Source organism: Populus nigra, chromosome 1 (genome assembly GCF_951802175.1).
Source record: "Populus nigra chromosome 1, ddPopNigr1.1, whole genome shotgun sequence".
Lineage (NCBI taxonomy): Eukaryota > Viridiplantae > Streptophyta > Magnoliopsida > Malpighiales > Salicaceae > Populus > Populus nigra.
In genome coordinates, this window is record NC_084852.1 from 48873365 (window position 1) to 48899456 (window position 26092).

Genomic DNA, 26092 nt, shown 5'->3' on the forward strand with positions numbered 1-26092 from the left:
GGTATTAATTCGCAAGGACTTGTAAAAATATCAAGTTATCATGACAAGTTCATCGTACTTTCTTTATATGAGAACAGAGGTGAAAACCCCGAGTAATATACCAAAGAGCCTGTATGGAGGAGCATGCGCTATAGATGAAAAAAAAATCTAAGTATGTAAAGGGGAACTCATGAAGTGTAAGCCTATACTTGAAAGATTTTCTAAATAGATAGCGAAAGGATCCATGTCGACACTCATACTTAGAAAATTTTCTAAATGATTGAGGAGATGTGCCCATGTCAATGCCCATACTTTAGAAAAAAACTTCTAAGGGGAGGAGAGGACGGGTCCATAGAGGGTCGTGTTATTGCACTAGAGAGACCAAGTTCATCCTTTGAAGAGTGGTCACATTGGAGTGTAAAAGGTATATGGCCTTTCTAGGATGATATGAGGCATTAGAGCCCTCCACTAAAAAGTGGTCAATGGAGTATAAGAGGTATATGACCTCCCTAGGATGGTATAGGACATGAAAGCCCCCTACTGGAAAGTAATGTCAGTCCGAGACTATATTGGAGAGGCAGGGGATCCAAGATCAATCCCTAGTGAATTGTTGAGAGACCCTTTGACATCACCTAAAGAATATGCTAATCCGAGACTGTACGAGAGAATGAAGGATCTGATATTAACCTTTGACAAATTGGTAAGATGCTTTTAATCATTACCTAGAGAATGTGTTAGTCCGAGACTGCACTGGAGAATATGGGATTTGAGATCAATTCCTGGTGAATTGATGAGAAGCCTTTAGACATCACCTAGAGAATATAACAGTCTAAGAGTGCACTAGAGAATATGAGATTTAAGATCAACCCTTGGTGAATTGGTAAGAGGAGCTTAGACATCACTTGGAAAATGTGTCATTGCAATTGGAAGATCTCATACCTACCCCTTAAAGATTGTTGGGATATTGCTCTAGAGAAACCAAGTTAATCCCCTTCAAGAAGAGTGGTGTTATTGCACTAAAAAAACCAAATCAATCCATTTTTTAATTTGATCATTGTGATATTTTAAGCTGTATTATAATTTAAAATAATATGTATTGGATTAATATATAATACTAAGGGTCCTACATGGAATCTTAATAAATTTTTCTAAAGGAGTGGTGGGTTAGCTTGGGTAAGATACCTCAGCCTATTGGAGTTGAAAAATAAATCCAAGCATATTGTTTAGACCCAAAACCCAAGCTCACGAGGGTGCTAGGTATGTGCCTAGATAGTAAGCTCAGGCTTCCATATCCGAGTCCATAAACCTTGGTAGAAGTTGGGCTTGGGTATGGTAGCCTAAGCCTTGGAATAAATTTAAGCATATATATCTTTCTTGTCTTGGAATAACCAAAACTTCAAACAAGCAAATATTGAAATTAAGTTCAATGGTCTTATCTTACATGAGACCAGAACCAATCATGATAAGTTGGAAGGTATAAACTAGCTAGTTTGGTATGCAAGCACAATGTGCATGGATTATGGTTTCTGCTTCTCAGAGTAGTTCATGAAGAACTCCTTAATGAGCCTTATCAGCAGCCAGAACAAGAAATTTGACAGCCTATTTTATACACTCTCCATATCAGATCAAGTCGAATTAGCTAGTTGAATTATCAGAAATTTCATTGCTGAGCTGCTCCATTGCCTTTTTTGTGAAGTTTCATGAGGCTCTTTGTCAACCAAATTGCTGTTTCTCTTGATGATACAGCTTCTTCACTGAAAGGTCTTAGTACACCTGCTAGCTCCTCATACCTTTCCTGTCTAACCAAAGTTGCACAAATCTCTAGTAGTGATTCCAGAGCATCTGCTCTTTGCAGGCTCTGAGGATTCCAATTAATCTTTGTTTCATCACCATGTAGAGAAGTCAGTGAACTCACTGATGAGATGTCACTAGGGGATCTATTCAATTCCTTTTGTCTATCTCCGTTTCCGTGAGGTGGTTTCGATTTACTTGGTGTTGATTTCATGTCTGTTACTGTTGGGGGTTTGCAGAATTCGGGTTCCAATTCAAGATCATGTCTAGTTTGGTCATCCATCGCCAATGCTGATGCCTTTTTGTAACCAGCAAGACCAACATAGCCAGTTGAATCCGCAGACAGCTTTTCCATTCTTTTGCTATTCCCTGAACTAGCACTTTTACATTCCATGCCATCTTGGCCAACTCCACGGAGCTTCTCTTGAACTATTTGTGACTTCTCAGAAGCAATTTCTTGTTTCTCTTCATCATGGTGAGTCCTTGCAATACTTGCTGAACTGGTTCCTGAGTTGACCTTTTCAGTTTGTTCTGCACTTTTTGGCGAATCATTTGCTGCTACTCTTTGTGCAAAAGCACCAACTTTTTCCTGGTTAAAACATTTGCACTCCTTTGATGGACTTGCTTTCAACGCTATGGCATTCTTGTGAACACTAGACATGTTAGGTAATCGGGTTCCTTTTGGTTTATCCGTGCAGCTGTATTCGGACATCACAGGGAGAAAAACAGGAGATAGATTTTGGCATTGAGCAAGATATGGTTGTAGATGGGGGTGCCTCAACAACTCTGCAGCCTAGTTGTGGAAATGCAAACATTAATAAAAATCATTTTCTGATCAAGAGAAGAGAAGGAGCAAGGGCAACTCAGACTCACTGTTGGTCTATGCTCTGGGCTCTTCCGCAGCATGGTTTTGATCAATTGTTTTCTGGAGATAAAAAAGCCAACCTATTCAGTTGTATTTTCCTTATATAGTGCATATGCATTGGGAGGTTGCAGAGAATATCACGTACAATGTGGAGGAATAGGCAGTTGGGAGTGGAGAAATTGAGGAGCGATTTATCTTGTTAATCAGTCCAGCCATATCCTGTTCATAAACATTGTAAAAGTTATTGACCTTCATCAGGACTAAAAAAACTTGTTCAATTTTTGTCTGAACAATGCCGACGTGACACGTACAGAAGCTCTAAATGCAGGTTGATGTGCAGCAATCTCAAACATGCAGCAACCTGTAAAATTATAGCAAAATGTGATTTAAAGAGATTCCATGCTAGCAGGCTGGAAAATTAATGCATAAACATATAACAGGGTTTTCGTTACCTAGAGACCAAATGTCCGATTTGTAGCCATAAGGTATGTCTGCAAGAAGTTCTGGACACATATAGTTCGGAGTGCCTACAATCTACAGAAATAACAAGCAGCATTAGTAGCGTTTTCCAGGAAATTCAGCTAAACAAATGATCCTCCTTGTTGTGTCACCAATGCCAGAATTAACAATATATAGGAACACATCACAATCAGACCGAATCGACAATTGAATCATTACCGTGGATGCAAGATCCTCCTTGTTCAACAATTTTGCAAGTCCAAAGTCACCTGGACATGTACTGTGAGATAATACAGTTTCTGTACAATCGAAGCAAATAAAATGTAAAAGAGTTCTGTGTATTTGCATCCTCACCTAGCTGGATGTTGCCATCTTTCGCGAGGAATATGTTGGAGCACTGGCATTAGAGAGTATATTCATATCAGAATGATATCAGGAACAAATTTTTTTCAAATGAGAATTGCTACTGATGCATACTTTCAAATCTCTGTGCAAGACACGATTAGAATGGAGATAGTCCACAGCAAGCAACAGCTGCGTCAGCCATCTGCAGAGCATCTGGAGTAGAGTAGGAAAATAATTGCAATAGATGCAAAACTAACATGAGAAACAAAATTGTCTTAAAGGACTTAAGTTTATTGCAGAAATTTCATATGTCCATTACCTCTTCAGGAAGATATGTCCCTCTAGCTTTCTTTATCATTTGAGCCCTGTAAAATCAAATATCAGATAAACAAATGGATAAAATATCAACATGGTTGCCTTGAAAAATTAAGCCAGCAGCAATGGTGAGATGTTATTGGCAAGGGGAATACTTTGTGCAGTCCTGACCATGCAGATCCCCACCTTCAATGCAGTGCACGTGCCATGGGAGCCAACCGTGCGTGCAGTGCATGGATGGTGGGGATCCAAGCATCCACACAGTCTCAACTGCACTTAGAAATAGATGGTATCCTGCATGCCAGTTCAAGATTGAACTCAAAATTTTATACTGAATTAACTTACATGTCTCCTCCCTCACAATAACTTGTTACAATGCATACATAGGATTCCTGAAACATATATGCAGAGAGTGAAGATACTATTTTTGTTATTGGGATAGATGATTTTCTCAATAAATTGTCTTTTTTTCCTCAATTGTGAGGTAAAACCACATGAGCAAACAAGAACAGATTGCTAAAAGCTACCTTCTCCACCCATGAATCTTTGTACTGCACAATGTATGGGTTATTAAGCTTTGATATCAAATTCATCTGCAGCATATACCAATAGTAGCTAAGTTATACTCCTCAATTCAATGCATGAACATAATAGCAGAGTGAAGTAATTGATGAATTAAACAGTTTTCTGGAGGCTAATTACCTCTTGATAAGCAGTTTGCTTGAATTTTTCTGTTTGTTTAGCCAAACGAATCTTCTTCAACACATACCTAAAGAATACAGATAGATTTCGTTTAAAAATGTGCTGAAACCAAAATTAATTTCCTGACAGTTTGGTTTGTGTTTTACAACCAAAAAAAAAAAACGTATTCGGTTGAAGCAACAAAGAGGAAGATATAAAAATAAAGTGACGGAAAATACAAAGAAGATATGTCTTTTCTGTCCCAACTATCCCCGTGTTTTTGTTCCAGAATATTAACCACACACTGCCTAAATCTTCCAAAATAACTTGGCTAAGCTGGATCAATGTCATGTCAGGTTTCTGAAAACAGCTGTATATGGCAAAAGCATATTGATTCTGTAACAATAACAGCAGGAGGAAATAAATGGCATATGTGGGCCTAATCACAACTTCATAAACAAGAAACCGATCCTTTCAATTATCACTCAAAGGACAGTGCTAAGAACTTTATTTGGCATTTATTAACCCTCCTAAAGAATCCTCAGTAACATTCAGCTCTCTAGTTTAGAGAGAAAAGCTTGCATAATATTAGGTCAAAAAAATCAATTCTAGTCCTTTATCCTTCCCAACTACCTCCTCCTCCTCTCTCTCTCTCTCTTTGCTGGTTCTTAGTGTAGCAAGACAGGACTCAAATTGAGTCCTACCCCTTCCCCTAACTTGCGAGGGAGAGCTCTTCTACTGACCCCTTCCTAAGTACAAGTAGACATGATATCTAAGCTGAAGTGCAAACACATCCTATACAAAAACCTGAAGAAATTGGGAAGAGAAGAAGAGTTGGGAGAGATTTTTTTTTACCTCTTATTCTCAAATTTATGAAGAACAAGAAATGCAGCACCAAAAGTTCCTCTTCCAATTTGCTCTATAACTTCATAATCGTCCATCTTAGATACCATTTCTTTGTTCTTAGTCTCCATGATTAACTTCAAAGCTCAGAGAAGTAACAGACCTTTCAGCTATATATCCACTTATCCACTAGCCTCTCCAAGGGGTGCTCCTCATTGACTGGTTCATGTCAAGCAAGCCATTGTATTATATGGCTACAAAAACCATTAAATTGAATTCAAGACCACAACAGAAACATTAACTGTTTGCAGAGAACAATGTCACAGTAAAAGTTGTGTGGTTCAGAGATCACAAACAGGAATCATGCAGCAAACATGAAGACAAAGTGCGATAAATTCTTCATTTACACATACATATAACTATTCAAGAATCACCCCATAAAAAATATAGCTAAAGAAGCAGAATTCTTTGACTTGTCATCCAAACTCAAGAAAAATGTGAAGGGATGAAAAGATATTACAAGATTAAGGAAAGAAACTGAGCATTTTGAATACTAATTTTAAATTCAAAAGAAAGAGCAAATTTGAGGCAAAAGCAAAGGAAAGAAGGAAAAAAAAGGGCAGAGGTTAGTTTCCTACTGTGACAGGTGTGCCAACCACAGTTTTGAAATAGATAGGAAAGCTTAGCAGTTTAGCATTACTTGCATTTTGGGATTCCCTACATATCATTACTGCCATATGTGGTGGGTGATAATGACCGAAGTACAATAGAAGGTAAAAAATATATTTTTTTTTTGTTTTTATGTTTTTTTTTTTAATTTCAGGATAGTAACCAAATATTATTTATATATTATTTTAAAAAAATAGATTTTTGTATCAATTTTATTTTTCAAATTTCAAATACATATTTGATGATAGATTTCATCAGATTACACCTTTAATATTATAAGAAACATCATTTCACATGGAACTTCACGTTCTATGTTATGAAATTATAAAAAATCAAGATTATTCGGAGATAAAATTTATTTGGAGGTAAATTTAATACTAAAAATATATTTGTTTTCATGTTCAAAAAATGTTTTTGAATTTTTTGTGTCAAATTAATATTTTATAGGTTTAGATGGTTTTAATGCGATGAAATTAAAAATAAATTTTAAAAAAAATGAAATATTATACTAATATATTTTTAAATAAAAAATAATAAAAAACAATTGCTATTTCAATTGAATTACTATATACCTCGATTTTTTTTTTTTTTTGACTTGGGACAGTACAAGATGTCTTGTCTATTTTCTCTTCCACCGATGGTGCATTATTTACACAGTTTTTAATGGCTTTTATGGACAGAAAAATCTCTTTTTTTGACAAATTCTTCAGACATCAATTCAAGGTTGTAATTTCTTCGTCCATTTGGTAGGGCCATAGCTAATCATTACGAGGAAGGTGAAAGCTGGATGGCCAGACCATACCCACCAAGCAACTGAAATCTAATTATAAAGTTGGACTCTGAATATTTTTCTTTTGTATAATAATTTCTTGGTATTTGGCATCACTATACCTTGTTTTAATATACATGGAAGTCTTTTTTTGGAGTATTTAGTATAGATTCTAGTTCTAGGGCTGCTTTTAAATATTTTTTAAAAATATTTTTAACTTTAAAATATATTAAATTGAATTTTTTAGTTGTGCTCAAAGTTTTCAAGGTTATTGTGTTTTAAGAAGTTCAGATATTAGAAAAACATTGTAGCTATACATTTAAAAATATAATTTGTTAAAACAATTTAATGATGATTTTATTTATTCATCCAAAAAACTTAATAGTTGCTATTAAAGTTATTGAAGTCCTTTCAGGGTATTTAGCATAGCTTCTAATTTTGCTTTTAAATATTTTTTTAAGAGTACTTTTGGCTTTAAAATGTATTAAATTTGTTATTTTTTTAGTATTTTATGGTGGTTTTGATATGTTAAGGTTAAAAATAAAAATAAAAACTAAAAAAATTATTTTGATATATTCTTAAGCGAAAAACTATTTTGAAAAACACTTTGCACCATAATCTCAAATACTCATAAAACTTGTTTCTCATTACCAAATTGAATTGACCGGTGACATATAAATATTTTCTCATCTTAGTTGGATTTAAATGTTTAAAATATATTTGAAAGCAAAAAAAAAAAATTAACCTTAAGGAACATTTTCTAATTTGCACAATTGATGTTTTTGTTATTCTAATGTCAACTGAGAGGTAATTTGATATTTGATCAAATATAAAATAAAATACAATAAACAATTAAAAAACACAACGAAACAACTAAAATACCCTTAAAAAAATTAAAACTAGAGTCAAATGCTTTCAGCTAAAAAAACAAAAAATAAATACGAGGAAAGCGTCCATATATTTTGAGCTGCGCGTACAATAAAATATGATGTATTTTTTTGCACAAAAAATAATCTAGCCCTGCAACAAAGCGCGAGCACCAAGTCTAGTTTTCACTCAAAATTAAATTACAAACAAATATCAACATGATTATTAAACTAGATCTACTTGACAGGTTGACCTAGCAAACTCATGACATAGAATTTAATACGAGTCAAGCTTTAATTGAATTGATTTTAAGATTACCTCGACAAAACTAAGGTGAATTTTACATATTTATTCTATAACTCGAACTAAGGTGAATTTTACATATTTATTCTATAACTCGAACAAAAGTGACCAAGTTAAAATCAAGGATTTGTGTTTTTTTTTTAAAAAAAACTAAAATAATGTTGTTTTGGAGATAGATGATAAATCCCAATCGACCTGATGACCCATCATATCTACTCGCTGCCTAGGGACCCCATGCCCTTTTCTAAGTTAGACCGCCAATTGAATTTGACAATAATATGCTCGTGACTCCACAAATCACATGTTGAAGTTGATTTTTTTTCTTATAATTATGAAGTTGAAATTTCCAAGTCCAGTTTTCTAACATCATATTCAAGAAGATTTTATGAAAGATAGTCTAGGTTTTAGTCAATAGCATAACAATACCATCCAGAAATTTCAAGAACAAGACGTAAGATTATTCTTATAAAATCTAATTCTAAAATCATATGAAATTCTAAGAATTTATTATCAGATCAACCATCATATATTGAGATTCAATTCTTTTCTAATTCAATCTTGAATTGATTATTTATTTTTAAAATGATAAATTCATAAAATATTTTAAAACATATTTGATACTGTGTTAGTTTTTATAATTATAATTTTAAAAAATAGATCTAAAAAAATTTATAAACTAGTACCAAATTATGGTACGAATTTATTAGTCAAATATTTTTAAAATTCTAGTGGACACAAATCACGGTTTTCACTGTATCCTACCCCACTAGCAAACTTACCCTAAGATTTTACTCTAATTATACATCTAACATGACCTTGGTTTTGATAAAAATAAATAAATAAATAAAAAGGAGGAGTAATGTAAAAAAGGAAAGCAGCCGCACACCTACCCAAGTGAAAAAAAGAAGAGCCCGGAAGAAAGCATGATTTGGTCATCGGAAGAGGCCCGCATGCGTTTCAAACAATATCTGGCGCCTTGCTCCTTTGTAAGCCAGCCAAAAACACAGCACTCAAAAGTAATCTTGCAAATGGGGAAATCTCCTCCTGCCTTGGAGAATCAACTTGTGTGGTAAAGTACTGTTTCTGGTCCAACTCTGCTTGTGTGTTATCCTCCTGCTTTTATTACAGCCCCTTGATTTTATCCAGAAATAAAAGAAAAGGAAAAAAGAAAAAGAAAAAAACAATTGTTCTTTGTGCTCTGAGCTCTGACAACCACCATTTCTTTTTTATCTTCGTATCATCGTTGTTAAATTTATATTGTTCGACGGGTTAATTTTATAATTCAAGATCTGATCTGGGATGGATTTGATTTTAAATCATTTACCTGGTAACTCAATAAATCAATCCAGTATTTTGCTGAAGTGAAAATTTATAATTTCTTTTTATTTAAAATAATATTATTTTATTTTTTTAATTTTATCCAACACAATATTGTTTTGAAAACTTTTACAAATAAACCCAATAAATAGGAGCCAACCAATCTAACGCACAACAAGGTTTATGAGCTCAACCTAGTTTTATAACTATGCTTCCAGCGAAAACAAAAAATCTCTTATTCATGGCATAGTTATCAGATCTAACCTGGAGGTTGACCCGGCTAAGGAGCTGAGTTCCGGGTTACACAGATTGATTCGGGTTAATTCAAAAAAATTAAAAATATATTAAAAGTTTTAATATTTAATATGAAAAAATTAAGAAAGAATCCATGTGAATATATGATATTCTTGTTATAAATAATAAAATTTAAAATATTATTTCAAAAGGTTTTGTAGCCCACATTGAAAAAAAATACCATGTTAGTATGTTGTTCTTTTAGCTATGTTTGTTTCCTGGAATTCACTTTCCAGGAAACCATTTTTCAAACTTTCATGTGTTTGTTTGCCATTAAAAAAATTGATCAATAAAAAATACTTTCCAGTCAAAGAAAAATTTGGCTTGATTTCCAGGAAAGTGTTTTCCTGAAAAATTTAGACGAAAAACACTTTCTGAAAGTTGTGAAAAATTTAGAAATGTCATATTATTTGCTGATTATATCAAATTTGGTCCTTAAACTTTTTATTGCTATATGTATTTTGTTTTGAATATTTATTTTTTAATTCCATCTCTTAAAATTTAATTTTTATATTAACTTTGGTCCTTATTTTTATAATTATTATTTCTTTTTTTCTTATCATTTTTTATTGAAATTTTTTACCTATCAAATTTAGTTTTGATTGTTACTTATTTTATTTGAAATAATTTATGAAATGTTAATTATTATTATTTTAATTTCTTCATCTTTTTTTTTAGATTTGATCTCTATTATTTTGATTACAATTTATTTTATTTGAGATAATTTATGAAATTATATTTTTTTTCAATTTCATTCTTATTCAACTTTTTAATTTGTAAGATTTGTTCCTTATTATTTTAATAAACTTGAGAAAAATAAAACATTAATAAGTTATTTTCCAGCTCATTTTCCATGACATAACAAAACACTGGAAAATGTTTTCTTATATTTTCTATTACACTACCAAACATCAGAAAATAATTAACTTTTCTGGAATTACTTTCCAAAAGAAAACTACTTTCCAACAATTTTTTTTCTTGTGAACATAAAATATACATACTACAGGATTTCAAATCTCACATTTAAAAAATAAAACATTCTTCTAGTATTTATATAATGAATTTTGAAAATGGTTAACAACCAACTAAAATATATATAAAAAAAGGGTCTTTAGTTAGAAGAAAAAACACATTTAAAAAAAAAACTCAGGTCTCAACCAGGTTTTGCAGAATCGCCCAGGTAAACTGAGTCTTGTCAGGTTTTTGCTTATTCTGATTTTTTATCATATTTAGATTGATTCAACTATCAAATTAACCTACCGGACCAATTCAAGATTAATAAACTATGGGTGATAGGTGACTTTGTTAATTGAAAGAAAAAAAAAGCAATTAATTTTATATTCTAGTGATAGCTTCAAAATATTGATTTCAAATCAAATTTTCAAGGTTAAAGCAAAGGATCCTCAAGACCAAAAGGTCTCCATCCAAATAATTATAAATTCAAACCTGACATGGCGAGATGAGCATTGAAGAACATGAAAGAAGCAATTCAGACCAAAAGGTCTTTGCAATTATTATTTTTATAAAGCACAAGGTCAATTAAATCCAAGAAGTGACTGTTATAGCTATACACTTATTATTATTATTATTATTGTTATTATTTATTCATTGACTTCTTACTTGAGAATTTAGGATTTACCAAATAACATTAAGGATAGTTTATTTAAAACTTAATTTAAAAATATTTTTTTAATTAAAGTAAATAAATTAACTTAAAAGTATATATATATATATATATATATTTAATTAAAGAGTCAACAAAATAAGCATAAAAGTAGCATCTTTAAAAAATGTCACAACCATGATTATAAACTCTAACTTGGAAGTTGATCACTTCCAAAACTCAGGTTACTTGTGAGGAAAATCCACTCTAATAAATTTAATTTTTGGCTTTTTTTAAAAAATATATATATAAATTAACATCATATCAATAATTTTTTTTTGAAATTTTACACCGGCTCCCCACTCCGAACAAATCCTTGGCTGGCAGGCCATCAAAGAGACCTCCCTTGATGCATTGAGTCAGGTCTTATAATTAGGTCCCAAACCCTTAATTAATTACCATAAGAATCTGAAAAGCCACATTTTGGATGGATTAGCAGGCACAACAGCAACGACATGTCATTTTCTTGTATGTCATGTCGTCGTCAGGCACCTCCCTGCCCTACACAGTACATAACAACTGGCAGGTGAAGTTAACAACTCTCCGAGCGTTTGTGGCAGTCGACAGTGGTTGCTTTTTAAATAATTTTTTGTATTAAAATATATGTTAATGATATTTTTTTATTTTTTAAAAATTATTTTTGACATTAGCATATCAAAACGATTCAAAAAATATAAACCGCACTCAATTTTAACAAAAAAAATAATTTAAAATTTGATCAAACGCGGGTTCAACCGCAGAGCCAAAGTGTCTCTCATTAAAAAATGGCAAAAGCCGTTAATTAGTTGGAATCAAAAGGACAAAACAGGAAACCTGGAAAGGTACACACGCATCCAGTAAAGTGTTAACACGTAACCCCCTTGTCAGTAAAGATGGTTCGGTTGGCTGGCAGAGAGAAGCCTTTATTTATTTATTTATTATTATTATTATTATTATTATTATTATTATATATTTTTGTTCCTAAAAATGGAAAACTATATTTTAGCCCTTATAGATTTAGAAGTATCTCATTTAGACCCATTTATTTTATAATATAATCCTATGTTTTTTTAGAAGATTTCAATCAACCTCTATCATGATTAATATGTTATAGATGACACTTGAGTCTCTTTATCTGCAACCTTTTCTACTTTTTTTTTCTTGCCTCTCATTATATATATATATATATATATATATATATATATATATATATATATATATATATATATTTTACATCTTTTCATAACTATAAGATTTAACTTGGGGGTTCATCTGGTTCAAAACTTAAATCATGAATTTAATAAATTAACTCATAAATTAATTAGTCAATTAGAATTATAATTTAAAAAACTAAAACATTGTTATATATAGGTAGAAAAAAATTGGTTCAAAGTAAAGCTCCTTTCAAACCAAGCTCTGGATTTTTTATTTCTTAATGATTTTTTTTCTTAAATTATTAACTTTTTTCTCATCTTATATGATTATTATTTTCAATTTTTCTTACTCTATCCATGGAGGAATTCCATAAAAAAATATATTTTATATAACACATGCATTTTTTTAAATTAATGAAAGTCTTTTATATTTAATATTATTTTAGACAAATTTCAACAAGTTTTAAAGTCATTCATAGTAAGATTTTATTTGCTATAATTAGTGTGAATTTTTGGAAACTATAATATAAAAATAATAATATATCTATATATATGTGTGTGTGTCCTGATGTATAATTAGTTTATAATTTTTTGAAAAAATTATAAAGAAACAATAACAAATAAAGTTCTTGACTTAGTTTCCTTTTTACATCATTTTTTAATCCCGATTCCAGCATGTTCTTAACTGGTGTGATTTCTTTCATTAAATATAGTAACTAGCTGACAATAAGAAATTTCAAACCATATAGATCAAAGTAAGATAGTAGTGATTCTCTAGGGAATGAAATGTAGTTTACCTTTTTTAAAATCAAAGAAAAATTATTGAGAATCAAAATTATATAAAACAAAAATAGAGAGAGAAAGCCAAAAAAATAAACACATCCCTCTCTCCCCTCTCCTTTTGGCTTGGCTCTCTCTCTTCTCTGGGTGATCTGGTCCATTTCTTGCAAGGTTAGCACCTTTTGATTTCTGGGTTTTGATTTATTTTGCTTTGTGTTTTAATTAATTTGTTGTGTTCATATTTATTTATTTAATATTTGCTTATTTGTTTCGTTTCATTTGACAAAAGCAGGAATTTTTTTATGGAGTTTTGAGCTAAGATCGGCTCAAAGGAATCGTTTCTTGTTTAACCAGGTTAGACTTTATACATGACATGCATGGATACATGCATATGGGGTATCCATGAGCATGTACATGCATATATTTGTTGCTGGTAGCCTTTTTATTTCTTTTTGGTTTTACAATTATGGGATTATGGGCATGTGTGATTTTATGGGTTTTGATATGATGAAGGAAAAACATGATAAAGTTAAGATCTTTGTTAGATATTGATGATACAATCTGTTATTTCAATGGTCAAAAGGGCTAAAAGAGTCAGTTTTTTTTTTTTTTAATTTCGAGTGTGTTTAAATGAGGATATGTATTTTTTTGTGTTTCGGATGATTGAAGTTGAGGTTTCTGAGACGTTTGGATATTTTGGTATAGTTTGGTTAATACTTTGGATGTGGTTGAAGATTTGTAGGAAAAGTTTGAAAGTAGGGTCTTTATTTCCTTTTGTCACTTGTATGCATGTGGTTTACGGCTGTTTATTAGGGTATGGTATTTTTTGAAAATCGTTTTCAGTTGCTTGAGAATTGAATTGTGTTGCAATCTCAGCTGGTTTCCCATTTATGTGCATACTGGTATATGAAATTTTCATTGAATGATGTTTGATGTAGGTTCGAACACGAAAGAATTGTTAGAATCTATCTTGAGGAAGATATTATCAGCCATTAGTTTATGAATTTTGTATCACTTGTATGCATTTGGTATCTGTTGTCAAGGAAGCTAAAGGCAGACTGAGAATTAAATATTCAAACTATGGAACATTGAATTTGCTTCTGTCAAAAGGAAGTGCTGTGTTTTCTTTGTTCTACTTTTCTTTTCTCAAAACATTTTGGCATTATGCTATGAAACCCTCATATTTGGGTAATGTGGCTGGATTATATTGCTTAAAAGTTTAAAGCAGAGATAAATAATCAATATCTGATATGTAAATAATTTCACTTTGCTCACTAGACTAACAAGGAAACTTTGCATGTATAAATCCAAAACTAGTTTGAATTGTTTAGTTTCATTTCGGTATTCTGGTTAAATATCTTTATGTAGGAAGTTTTGTTGTTTTTGTTGGAGAAATAGTCTTGCATGAGAGTAACAGATGGCTTTTATTGTTAGATGGGCTTTGGCCATTGGTCTTAATCATTGTGTGACCATGCTTCAGTTTGAAAACTAGTTTCAGAGAAGGATTTGTCTTGGGTAGATCATTTTGGAAAAGGAAAGGCCGTTTTAAAATTTTATGCTCCTTCTAGTATGGTATCAGAAATAATGTTTTGGTAGGGAAGGGTATAATACCTTTGGCAGGGAACATAGTTGTATGTCTACCATCGCTTTTGCATGTATCTGGCGCCTGAATATGCATTCTTATCTTCTGATTATATTAAAGTGAATTTTTGTTTCTTTTACATTTATCTTCTGCTTATATTGATCATCTAGTTGTTGTGCAGGAAAGGTGAAGGATGGACCATGACGAGACAGGATGCCAAGCTCCTCCAGAAGGTCCTATTTTGTGTACTAACAATTGTGGCTTCTTTGGAAGTGCAGCTACTATGAACATGTGTTCAAAGTGCCACAAGGATATGCTGTTAAAACAGGAGCAGGCTAATCTTGCTGCGTCATCTATTGGAAGTATTGTGAATGGATCATCAAGCAGCAATGTTTTTGAACCTGTTATTGCTGACATCATTGATGTCCAAAACAATGCAGTGGAGCCTGAGACCATCACTGTGCAGCCATCCTGTGCTTCAGGCTCAGGGGAGAGGGTTGAGGCAAAGCCGAAGGAGGGTCCAAACCGGTGCACCTCTTGCAAGAAAAGAGTTGGTTTAACAGGGTTCAAGTGTCGATGCGGTAGCCTCTTCTGTGCATCTCATCGCTACTCAGATAAACATGACTGCCCATTTGATTATCGTTCTGCTGCCCGTGAAGCAATAGCAAAAGCCAACCCTGTTGTCAAGGCAGAGAAGCTTGATAAAATCTAAGTATCTGATGGAATGAAGTTTCATGTTCTGAAATATGATGCACATTTTCATCTTTGGGGCTTCTGAGTTGGCCGAGTATCGAATCAGGTGCCCTCTTTTAATTGTCATCTTTGGGGAGAAGGACAGTTTAGGACAACTCGGCAGTATGAAGAACTCCATATCTTGTGACTGCCGAGAGTTTGTATGTTGGCCCCAATGTTTTAAGTCTTGATCTATGGTGGTTTGAAGAACTCTGTCATGGTTAAGTTTGTAGCGTGCCATCCTGTTTCATATGCCATTTATCTGAAACCATTTCTGGATGTTGTGGAGGCCGTCCATGGACGCTCATTTGGACCTTTGTAAATTTCAATTATGGTTTTGATGGCATTATTTGCGTCCCTGAATCCCTTTTATTTTTATAGTGTGGTTGCGACAGCTGTTTAATTTCAAATTAGAGGTATTCTGGTATTATTATTTTTTAAAGTTTTTTTTTACTTAGAAATGTTATAAAATAATATTTATTTATTTTTTAAAAATTATTTTTCATGTCAAAATAAATCTAAAAATATTAAAATAATATTAATTTAAAAAAAAAATAAAAAAAATAAAAATTTTAAAATATTTTTAAAATACAAAAATAAACGTGATTATCTTTCTATACTTCATCAAATTTTTTCTCTCATCAGAAGATATGCCAATATGAAAAGTGTCATCTTTCTAAATCCCGTTGATTTTTCCTGCACCAATGCTGTCACTCGCCTACTGGCTCAGTTTTCTCTAAAGACAGGACTGATGGGTTATTTGAATTTACAGGGTTCTTCGAGCTCCGCTTGCTAAGATTTGGTCCTTTTCTGGTCATTCATAATTTCATACCCAAAAAGTATATTCACAGAATTCACCCTCTGAATTCAAACCCATTTACCATTTAGGTTATTTACCATGTAAAAGCTAAGGCAGGCGTGTAGAGCACCATCATAGAACACAACATTCAGAATTTCTTCTCTTTCGTTGTGGATTACCTTCGTTCAAGATTCAAGAATGACAGAAGAGGTCCCTACAAACAAGTAATCCAGGAGTGAGCAACGCTTGCCTGTTTTTCATTGAGTTTTGCAACCGCTAACGAGTGTGTTTCTAAAATGTATTTGTTCTATAAATATATTAAATTAATTTTTTAATGTTTTTTTAATTATTTTAATATGTTAATATTAAAAAATAAAAAAAATTTAAATTTTTTTTTAAAAAAACATTAAAAAACAAAAACATATACCACACTTCTAAATAAGGCAAAAAAAAAATATTTCGGTTAGTTTTTAAAGTGTTTTTCACTAGTAAATATATTAAAATAATATATTTTTTATTTTAAAATAATTATTTTTATATTAGCACATCAAAATGATTTAAAAATAAAAAAAAAATATTAATTCAAAAATATTTTTGACAAGCAAATACGCAACCAGGACCTCAACTCTACACGCATGGACCACACACAAATGGCAAATCCAATCTTATAAACACCATGGAGAGAGAATCCATTCATCAGTTCTCAGCTTCTCACTCTGACGATCAAATCTCCAGTGCAGATATTGAGCTTAATCCTGATAGCATAACGGCATGTAAAAATAAACCTGGTACTCATTCAATAAAAATCTCCTTTTTCAGCAAGTTCTTTGATGCAAATCAAGGAAAAGTGGAGGGAAAGCTGCATATAACACGGGAAGTTTTGGTATGATGGATTATGTGACATCTCAGGAATAGTATGACATTCAACGCTTCCCCTCCTTTCAATATGAGGTTATTGTTGGTGAATGAAAGAAGAACGCACAAACCGTCTCCAAACTTAATTTAACTACAAAATTTGCACATCATCCATAAAGGATTCAGGAATAACCCTTGATATTATACAGGCACTTCAGTTATTTGCTACTCTAAGGTCTTGGTATTTTCTATTCTAAAAGGCTTCATAGCCTGATGAGCCAATAATGGGAAATCGCAATCATGAGAAAGCCAGATTACATGGCAATGCCTCTAGATTCAGCTTCCAGATACTTGCACATTCTCTCCATAACCTCTCGACCCTTGGCACTATTCTGCATGAACTTCTCAGCACATTTTTGCTCAACCTTCTCTGCCATTGATGCCAGTGCCGACAGTGGCTTAATCCGTATGCTAGTCTCCTGTCGACACACTGTCCACTCATTTGGATTATCTGGGTGAGGATCGTAGCGGATCTTCTCCTCCACTTCTAGGAACTTCTGGAGACTGATGTTGCAAGTGGTAAGTTGCATTGACTTAGTTCGGGCGTCAACAACTGTTGATTCAACACAGTGGCAGATATCCTGACCAATGATTTTGCGGACAAACCAAGGTCCAGGAGCATGGACAGTAATGGCACGAGTCATGTAAAGCTTCCCAGATTCAGGATCCAGCTTATGGTTTAAAGTATCAACCTCAACGATATGGGATAGAGTTCGCTTGTTCTCGGGGTCTGAAAACTTGCGCCAAGATGCAGATGTTACCCTCTCCCATGGGTGCTTGTAAACATGCTCCTGTCCGTATGCTTTCACCATGCTGTTTCAACTGGTGCTCTTCATTAAAGAATAAAAAAATTGGTAAGCACATTTTCACAAAGGGAAGGATAACATTATTTTTTCATGATTAATTCAGATCATCATTCATAAGATAACAAATTCTGGACAAAAAGATGACCAAGAAGTCAAGCCCAGGCAAAAAAAATACATCGCTTCCCTGTTTAAAAGCTTCCATTCTAACCTCCTTTTGCTCACCAGGAATAAAGCATCATCTATAGCTTGTTTTCCGGGTTAATGATTAACTAGTGCATTACAAAATGCAATGATGTAAGAACATCAGAATGACGAATGTCCATTCAACAAGAATCGTTTACACGCACCATTGCTCACAATGTTTAATCATCCTGGCTTATGTAAACAAGAAATCCACCAAAAAGATCATGGTTATTTCCAGAGCAAAAATTAATGCACAATTACTGGTAACTGATTACCAATTTATCAAGAATATAGGAAAATAAGCCTTTTCTTTTTTCTTGAAACTGCATCCATCTCAAAGAAAATCCAAGAACCCATCATTCCTATGACTATGGGACAGAACAGAACAAAACAAAACAAAACCACTAGTTAATGAGATGGCCAAGGCAATAAAATCCCAAAAAAGGGCCAAGCAGATATTCAAAACCTGTCTTTCAATTACATTCTAAAACACAATTTAAAGCACCAAATCCAATCAAAGCTGTTATTTTCCTCAAACAATTACCAATACAGCTCTAAGAAAGTCACAACCAATTGACAATCATGCCCTAAAGATCATTCCAAGAAACAATTCACGCAAACACATGTAAGTACATCAATATATGGGAATTTGTAGATTTGATCTATCTAAAGTCAGCGCTAATTATAACAGAAAAATCAATGAAACTCAGAGATTTAAAAGACAACCCATTTCAGAGAAGATGCTAAAGAAGAGATTTAGAGGTGAAATCACGGACCTTGAAGAGAAAACTACGATGATGGAGAGCTGTGAAGATCTCAAAGAGAGATGGAGGCTGGAAAAGGTCGTGAAATTTGACAAAATATAGTAAAGTGATGGCGGTGTAATGTGTCTATGGAGTACCTTGCAGCATGTGATTGTTGTACCTTTAAGACAATCTTACCCTTGCTAACAAAGTAGAAACAGATTTTCTTTTTCTATTTTTTTTAATCCATAGATTAGGAAGTGGATTGGAGAAGAAGTTCGATTTTTTCTTTAAACCTAAAAAAAATATTTGAAGGAGGCTGCCAATTTTTTTTTAATTAAAACACAGAAAATTATTATTATTATTATAAAAACTCAAGCTTAATAAGTTGATCTAAAGCCTTAATGGAGTCAAGTTTCACAATAAATAAAAACATTTTATTTGATATAACCTGTAAAAAATATAGGTTGACTTGTGGTAAAAAAATTATTAATTTATTTTTGATTTTTTTATAAAATATTATTTTAACCTTTAATTTATTTTTTGTTAATCCGCCTGATTTGTAACGTCCTAATTAACTTGGGGTTAAGCTCAGATTAATTCAAGAAAAGAAAAGAAAACTAATATTAGCTAAATTACTCATTAATTGTATATATAAACAATTTACTTTAAACTCATAAAAAAATATAAAGTCTTGTTACAAAGGAGTTGATGGGAAAATATCATAGCTGTTTAACCTAAGATATACATGAAAATAATTGTCAAGTTAAAAACTAATATTAGTGGAAAAAGAAATCAAATCATATTGGACTGCTATAAAAAAAAAAAGAAATTTGTGTCCAATAGTGTTTTTACTTTCAAATTTTAGTGAATTTTGTCTTTTTAAAAAATAAGAAGTCAATATTACTAATTGACCATGGACCACCATCAAAATTTAAATATTTTTTTAATATTTACTATTGAAGTTAAAACACTGTTTATTTAAAATTTAAATATTTTTAAAATTATTTTTTAGTGTTGTTATATTGTTTTAATATGTTAATATTAAAAATGAATTTTAAAAAATAAAAAATATATTATTTTAAAAATTTTTTAAACAAAAAATATTTTATAAAATAATTATTATAGCAATACAAAAAAAACGTATCTCAGCCAGCCAGGAAAGGTCTGTGAAGGGCCTGAAGTATATATGTTCCTTCTAGGAAATTAGAGAGAGGCAACAACTAAAACTAATGATTGTTGTGCTAACTAGATAGTTGAAATAAATACCATTAAAATTAAATTTTGGGAAAGGAAAAGGGTAGGGTAAGTATAAATATCCCCAGCTTGACTAGTCACCGGTTCAAGGCCCAGTTTTAATCTAGCTACAACAATTTTGGTTGATTTGATTTATTTAAAATATTATTATTTTAAAAAAATTTTAAAAAATTAAAATGTTATTATTTTAAAAAATATTAAAGTTAAATTAATTAATTCCACTCAAATTTTAATTAAGTCATTAATAAATCCATATAGGTTAATGAAATTTAATCATGTCAACTTCTATTTAGTTCATTATGAAACCTGACCTGTATTAAATCTTGAATCAACCAGTTTGGATCGACCCATTACCGGACTATGTTGGATTTAATAACAGTTATTAAAGGTGATTTTTTTTCGGTTCGGTTCAGTTTTTATCAAAAAAATAATCAAACCAATTTTTTTTTTAAAAAAACTGAAACCGAACCTAAACCGGTTCAAACTGACCGGTTTTGGTTCGGTTTGTTTTTTAGGACAAAAATCGGTTTAAACCGGTTTGGATCGATTTTTTTGGTTTGGCTTGGTTTTTTTCTGGTTTTTTTCGGTTTGGGTTCGGTTTGATTTTTTCAAAATTTTAATCGGTATAATTATTTTTTTTCACAATTCAGTTTTTTTTTTATTTTTTTCCTGGTTTTCTTGATTTTTTGATTTTTTTACTCACCCCTAACAGTTATCCACATTGTTTGTAAAGAGATAAAGAAATAAACAAAACCATTGAACCGGAAAAAATCATAGATATCGTTAGAAGATTTATGGATATTTAGTACAATACAAAATCTGTGTCATACTTGACCCAAAAACAATTGACATGAAAAGTATAAACTAGCCCAGTAAATCACATTTTGGGTCAAGTCAGTTCCAGTTAAAATTAACCTTAGCTACATTAATTTCCTCTTTCAAGAAAAATAAGCAGTTATACCAACAAATTAAGTTGAAAGAAGATTGTCAACTTATCAAAGAAAGCCCTAGCTAGGGTTTTACATTCCCTCTTGAGGGTTTTGCTTTTAAAAATCAACTCCTATGGCTTAATCAAACATAAAGAAAGCATAGTCAAATATATTGTCCCCCATCATGCATGCATGCATGCATGCATACTCCTTTAATTACTCCCATCTCCTGATCATAAACTTTTTTTTTTTCCATTTCCAATATCTGATCACTCATTCCACATTGTAAAAACACCTGGGTTGGATCCCTGAACTGATTCCCCAGACCAACTTCCATAGCCACCAGAAGGCATATCATAATCTACCTTAACAAGTGGAAGTTCCTCAGCAACTGCATTAGACCCTGTTGAATTGGTAGCCATTCCCAACCCATTTCCCAGATAACCTACAGTACTATAACTCCCACTAGAACTGCCATTATTCTCCATTAGAGATGATGAAGAACCCATGTTCCACAATCCATGAAGCAAAGCGGGATTGTTTTGGATATAGCTGTTGTAATACTGAGGATTTTGGCTTGATTGGTTATTATGCAGGAAATTAGACCCTGCAGATAGCTGGTGCAAATGAAGCTGTGTTTGAAGGTAATTTTGCTGAAATGAAGAATCTTGAGTGTACTGAGAAATGTCTTGATTTTGTAGAGTAAGTAAAGGTTGAGTTTGCTCAAATGGTTTCTGCATTAGAGAGTAAGCTTGTTGTCGACTAGAGCTTGAAGTTGATCCATATGGATAACTTGATCCAAGAGCAATCATTTCTTCTCGTTTTTGTGACGATTCGATTGCTTGAGCCTCCTTTAGCCGTTTGGCTGCCCCTCCTCCAATTGGCAAACTGTTGCTCTCAAGAATGCTTTTCACATCATATCGATTCATGTCAAAATTAGTCACTGCATTAAGCCCTCTAAACTTTATTGCTGCTATGTCATAAGCTTCTGCAGCCTCCTCCTCAGTGCCTGCATAGAATTAAAATTATGCTTCGTCTCACTTCTTTATTTCATTAAAATAAATGTTTGAAAAAAATTGAGCTTCCCATAAGATGTAGAAAGCAAAAGAATGTTTTCTAATCAATGTGCATGGAGACAAAAATGACTTACTAAAAGTTCCCAAGTAGAGATCTTTGTTTCCTGCAACTCTACCAATTCTTGCTTGCCATCTTCCATGTTGGTGATGCCTAATCAATGATATTCATACGCAAGAGAGATCAGAAATGGGGAGAGTGAAGGGAGAAGAGGGGGGGGGGGGGGGATGTTAAATGTGGTACCTTGTGACTCCACGATACATGGATGCACCCCTAGAGAAGCCACTACTCTTCCTGTGATTTAACAACAAGAAAACAATTAGGGCTAGCTGTGATGGTAATGCTACTTCAAACTTGTAATCCTATGCATAAGATAATTTTTTTTTTTGAAAATGTAATCATCCTGGTGCCAATTTGCAGTAGCTATCACTTACCTTCTAATGGAGGCCACAAATTCTTGTCTGGTCATGTTCTTCATGTCCTCTAGTTCTTTCTCATAGTTGCTGATCTACAAAAGGAAAATCAAGGAAAAAGTTGGCATGCATTCATGAAAACCATGCATCTTGTCAGTGGTTTTTTTTACTAGAAAAAACTTACAGGAAAATTGGTAGTGGTCGATGTTCCCCAGTACTTAAGTGCAGCAAGATCATAAGCCCTAGCAGCCTTGTCTTCTTTGTCATAGCCACCTGAGCTCGTTAAGAAGTTAACAGAGGATAGGCTTAGCTATCACGTGTAAAAAAATTCTCAACAAAAACTATCATGAGAAGTGAACTTTACCCACCTAAATAGACTGCAAGAATGATGGAACCAAAGGCAGGCATGGAAATAAAGAGAAACAGTTAGTACCATGTAAATTAGGACACAACTAAAATTTATAAACCCTAGCTAGAAGATCAATGAACATTGTGTACCTTGTCTTCCTTTCCTGGATTGACCTTCTCTTCTGCAACTATTATCCCATAAATGAGCTTCATACCTTCCTGTCCATCGATGCCTACATATGCCACAAAAACTACCCATTAATTCAAAACCCCAAAATGTAACTGATCATCAAGATTTAAAGAAGAGAAACAATAAAAGATGAAACCAATTCAGAACTACTAGTCGTGTCAACCTTGTTACACCACGATAGATGGATGTTCTTTGACCAAATGTATCCAAAGTCCTTCTTGGAGCAGCTGCTTCGACAGAATTAGTACTATTATCACCACTGGTTTCACATTTAGAACCCTTACCACTAGCACTGCCCATAGACAAGGTTAATGACTGCAAATTGCTAGAATTTTCTTGAAATTCGTAGTTAGTACTGGCGGCTACCACAGCATTTTGGACTGGCAACAGACTATTGCTTGAAAAGAGATACTCAGAATCATTGGCTTGAATTTCATTGAAGGCTACGAGATCTGATTGATTCTCAGATTTACTTACACCAAGAAAATCTGCAACCTTTGGCACTTCATTGTTGCCTTGAGTGTTAAGAAGATTCCACTCTAAAGGAAACAAAAAAAACATACGTATATATAAACAGAGAAAGTGAATAGGAAATTATAAATAACTAATAATTCTCTAATTAAGAAAAAGAAGAAGAGGAAATTGTTATAAGAGTTGTACCTTGAGTTTGAAATGGGTTTTCCATATTATCATTGACTAATCCTAGAGAGAATTGATGAGGGTGAGATGCATGTAGATGGGCAGGCAAGGTAGGATGAGTAGGAGAAAGAGGAAATGAAAGCCAGTTGTTAGAATTCATGGATCCCAAAATTCTTTGAAAATTAATGATCTCAAGGGTAAACTTGCTTGCACTTCAAAAACTCAAAACCTCCTGCATGTAACAGAACATAACACAAAGACAACTTCAAAACATAACTTTTGAGCAAGAAAAATTAAAGAAAGCACATGAGAGAAGCCATCAAATCTTTGCAGCTATATGTTTACCTATATATAAGTATCTAGGGTTTGCAACACTGCTGTCTCTCTCACACACTCTTTCTTTCCTAAACTTTTGACCTAAATGAAGATGTATGTTTGGGACCATGAGAGAAGAGAAGGGAGGAGGAGAGGCTGAAAAGAAAGAATTTTGAGAAAGATACAAATTAAGTACTTAAAATGCAAGAGTCTTTCTTTGTTTCCTCTCTCTCACACACACAGAAGACACACAAATCAACCAAGTTGTTCCTTTCTCACCCCTTTTGTAATGGCCATTCTAAGCGGTAAGACTCTCAGCACCATTTTCCAACACTTCAAAACCAATTCACACTATAATATTACAAAATCTACATAGGACACGAGTGTATCCTATGAAACTCCAACTACAACTATTTTTTTTTTATAAAAATTGTTCTAAATATTAAAATATAAATTTGATCTAGCTAGAGCTTCTCTGATCATCAGTCTTTGTATTGAAACAAACCCACAAATCCAACTGGAAAAATCCAATCAATACCTCCCTTGACTCTTTATAAAAATCTTTCACACCCCCACTTGGTTAAGTTATTGGAACTCTCGTCGACCTCGTTCAATGCGATATATGACTCCCCAAAGCCCAGCATTCCCACACCATGCAAATCATCTCTCACTCTCTAAATGTCGACCACTCCACGCAAAGTTAACTCCCTCTCTCTCTCTCTCTCTCTCTCTCTCTCTCTCTCTCGTCTTCTAGAAATTAATTATATATTTATAAATGTTTGGTTAATCAACATTCTACAGTTTTACATTATGTTATTGAAAGCCCTCTTAAAATCATAGATTAAAAAAATTATAATTTATAATTTTTTAAATCTATTTTTTAAACAATAACTATAAAAATTAACATAATATCAAATAACTATAAGTGTGTTTGGTATTGTGTTAATCTTTTTATACATATGGGATGATCGAACGCATAACCATAGAAGATCTCTCATCTTTCTCTCGCAAATGGGTTGTCACCAAAAACCAAATCTGTGGATCTCCGAGTCCCTGCATGTGTAAGGCCACGCAATATTTTAGGGTTAGAATCCGACATATTAAATATTAAAAGTACTAGAGAAAGGGGGGAGAGTTACCGTTTGTGCAAAATTTGGACCACTCAATAATTAATTTGGTTCAAATAAGATAATTATGATTTTTCTTGAGGGATTTTGTTTGGTTTCCCCGAGTAGAAATCTGTTGACCACCTCTAATTGATCTTTGTGCCCCGTCAAGAGGTTTAAGTTTAAAGATTAAAATAAGTTCCTATACATGTATTAGAAAATCTGCATTGTATGTGATCAACAGTAGTTGTTTAAGTGCATTGCTTCGTTAAGCCATCACTAATGAAACTGATCAAAATATTTTAATGGTCTGTTGGGTAAGTTGTAATGTAGATGAAAATTCTCTATAAAGTAAACTCTCTCATTTTTTTTCTTAGTATGTACATATATAATTTTTGAGACTTGACTCGAAAAACAACCCAATTCAAGACTAGGTTGCACTTTGAAAATTAATTTGATTTAATTTAATTTTTAATTTTTTTTATAAAAAATATAAAACGATATTGTTTTTGATATATAGTCACCCAAACACGATGAAGAATTCGAGTAGGCGGATCACAAGTCTATTGATCACTATGCCAAGCTGGATTTTAGAAACACTACATGCATGCATGAGACCAATATGTATGGCAAGATAGGAGGCTGTATGAATTACAAACACCCTCTTCATCCATGCATTTATCTATACAAATCAATCCACATTGATTGATACAGACATATATATTATCTATCACGTGTGTATTGTTAAATATCAAATTCGAGAATTGATAAGAAATAATTCTATTTTGATTTTGAAGGATGAAGTTAGGCTCACTCTGACCAGGGAAGTGTGATCAAATTAAACTGTTTATTCATCATTTACAAGCTGAAACTTTTCAGAGTTTCTGGGTTCAGATCATAATCTAGTAGACTGTATCACTACTTTTCTAAGAACTAAACTAATTAATTCTCAGAATCTAAAGTCTAAAACCATCAAAGTAATAATAAA

General features: G+C 32.6%; 4 protein-coding genes across 13 annotated transcripts; 1 reads left to right on the forward strand and 3 right to left on the reverse strand.

Moving 5' to 3' along the window:
* Nucleotides 1–1374: 1374 nt before the first annotated feature.
* Nucleotides 1375–5999, reverse strand: LOC133691067 (serine/threonine-protein kinase Nek6-like). 5 transcript variants are annotated; one of them, XM_062111416.1, is made up of 14 exons: nt 5917–5999; nt 5291–5532; nt 4457–4523; nt 4282–4347; nt 4100–4146; nt 3759–3804; nt 3572–3652; nt 3449–3491; nt 3314–3363; nt 3088–3169; nt 2947–2996; nt 2781–2854; nt 2644–2695; nt 1375–2563 (listed from the first exon to the last, which is right to left on the reverse strand). In XM_062111416.1, the coding sequence occupies exons 2-14, from the start codon at nt 5407–5409 to the stop codon at nt 1640–1642; spliced, it is 1701 nt and encodes a 566-aa protein (XP_061967400.1). In that variant the 5' UTR covers nt 5410–5532; nt 5917–5999; the 3' UTR covers nt 1375–1639. The 5 variants fall into 5 exon arrangements, with proteins under 5 accessions (XP_061967400.1, XP_061967407.1, XP_061967393.1 ...); XM_062111423.1 differs by having other exon boundaries at nt 5291–5497; nt 5917–5975; XM_062111409.1 differs by lacking the exon at nt 5917–5999 and adding an exon at nt 5692–5901.
* A 7145-nt stretch (nt 6000–13144) lies between these two features.
* LOC133688873 (zinc finger A20 and AN1 domain-containing stress-associated protein 8-like) lies at nt 13145–15744 on the forward strand. 2 transcript variants are annotated; one of them, XM_062108905.1, is made up of 3 exons: nt 13145–13244; nt 13366–13427; nt 14837–15744. In XM_062108905.1, the coding sequence occupies exon 3, from the start codon at nt 14849–14851 to the stop codon at nt 15365–15367; it is 519 nt and encodes a 172-aa protein (XP_061964889.1). In that variant the 5' UTR covers nt 13145–13244; nt 13366–13427; nt 14837–14848; the 3' UTR covers nt 15368–15744. The 2 variants fall into 2 exon arrangements, with proteins under 2 accessions (XP_061964889.1, XP_061965605.1); XM_062109621.1 differs by having other exon boundaries at nt 13151–13244; nt 13363–13427.
* Nucleotides 15745–17052: 1308 nt separating this feature from the next.
* On the reverse strand, nt 17053–18981 carry LOC133688723 (uncharacterized). Of its 5 annotated transcripts, none has more exons than XM_062108330.1 (3): nt 18867–18969; nt 18130–18278; nt 17053–17931 (listed from the first exon to the last, which is right to left on the reverse strand). In XM_062108330.1, the coding sequence occupies exon 3, from the start codon at nt 17911–17913 to the stop codon at nt 17356–17358; it is 558 nt and encodes a 185-aa protein (XP_061964314.1). In that variant the 5' UTR covers nt 17914–17931; nt 18130–18278; nt 18867–18969; the 3' UTR covers nt 17053–17355. The 5 variants fall into 5 exon arrangements, with proteins under 5 accessions (XP_061964314.1, XP_061964297.1, XP_061964321.1 ...); XM_062108313.1 differs by having other exon boundaries at nt 18116–18278; XM_062108337.1 differs by lacking the exon at nt 18130–18278 and adding an exon at nt 18366–18458 and having other exon boundaries at nt 18867–18948.
* Nucleotides 18982–20856: 1875 nt separating this feature from the next.
* On the reverse strand, nt 20857–24306 carry LOC133699555 (AP2-like ethylene-responsive transcription factor PLT2). The gene is made up of 10 exons (XM_062123263.1): nt 24029–24306; nt 23705–23915; nt 23208–23583; nt 23005–23087; nt 22875–22883; nt 22691–22779; nt 22528–22601; nt 22337–22387; nt 22170–22246; nt 20857–22028 (listed from the first exon to the last, which is right to left on the reverse strand). Exons 2-10 carry the CDS (start codon nt 23841–23843, stop codon nt 21289–21291), a joined length of 1638 nt encoding a protein of 545 aa, XP_061979247.1. The 5' UTR covers nt 23844–23915; nt 24029–24306; the 3' UTR covers nt 20857–21288.
* Nucleotides 24307–26092: the final 1786 nt, after the last annotated feature.

What these genes read in the sequence shown, in the direction of transcription:
- LOC133691067 (XM_062111416.1), bottom strand. Translation starts at nt 5,409, where the DNA reads ATGGAGACTAAGAACAAAGAAATGGTATCTAAGATGGACGATTATGAA. An exon ending in AAGATTCATGGGTGGAGAAG is followed by an intron (nt 4,147 to 4,281) that starts GTAGCTTTTAGC and finishes TATATGTTTCAG; the next exon opens with GAATCCTATGTATGCATTGT. An exon ending in AGGAGGATCTTGCATCCACG is followed by an intron (nt 3,170 to 3,313) that starts GTAATGATTCAA and finishes TTATTTCTGTAG; the next exon opens with ATTGTAGGCACTCCGAACTA.
- LOC133688873 (XM_062108905.1), top strand. Translation starts at nt 14,849, where the DNA reads ATGGACCATGACGAGACAGGATGCCAAGCTCCTCCAGAAGGTCCTATT.
- LOC133688723 (XM_062108321.1), bottom strand. Translation starts at nt 17,913, where the DNA reads ATGGTGAAAGCATACGGACAGGAGCATGTTTACAAGCACCCATGGGAG.
- LOC133699555 (XM_062123263.1), bottom strand. Translation starts at nt 23,843, where the DNA reads ATGAATTCTAACAACTGGCTTTCATTTCCTCTTTCTCCTACTCATCCT. An exon ending in AAACCCATTTCAAACTCAAG is followed by an intron (nt 23,584 to 23,704) that starts GTACAACTCTTA and finishes TGTTTCCTTTAG; the next exon opens with AGTGGAATCTTCTTAACACT. An exon ending in CGACCACTACCAATTTTCCT is followed by an intron (nt 22,602 to 22,690) that starts GTAAGTTTTTTC and finishes TTCCTTTTGTAG; the next exon opens with ATCAGCAACTATGAGAAAGA.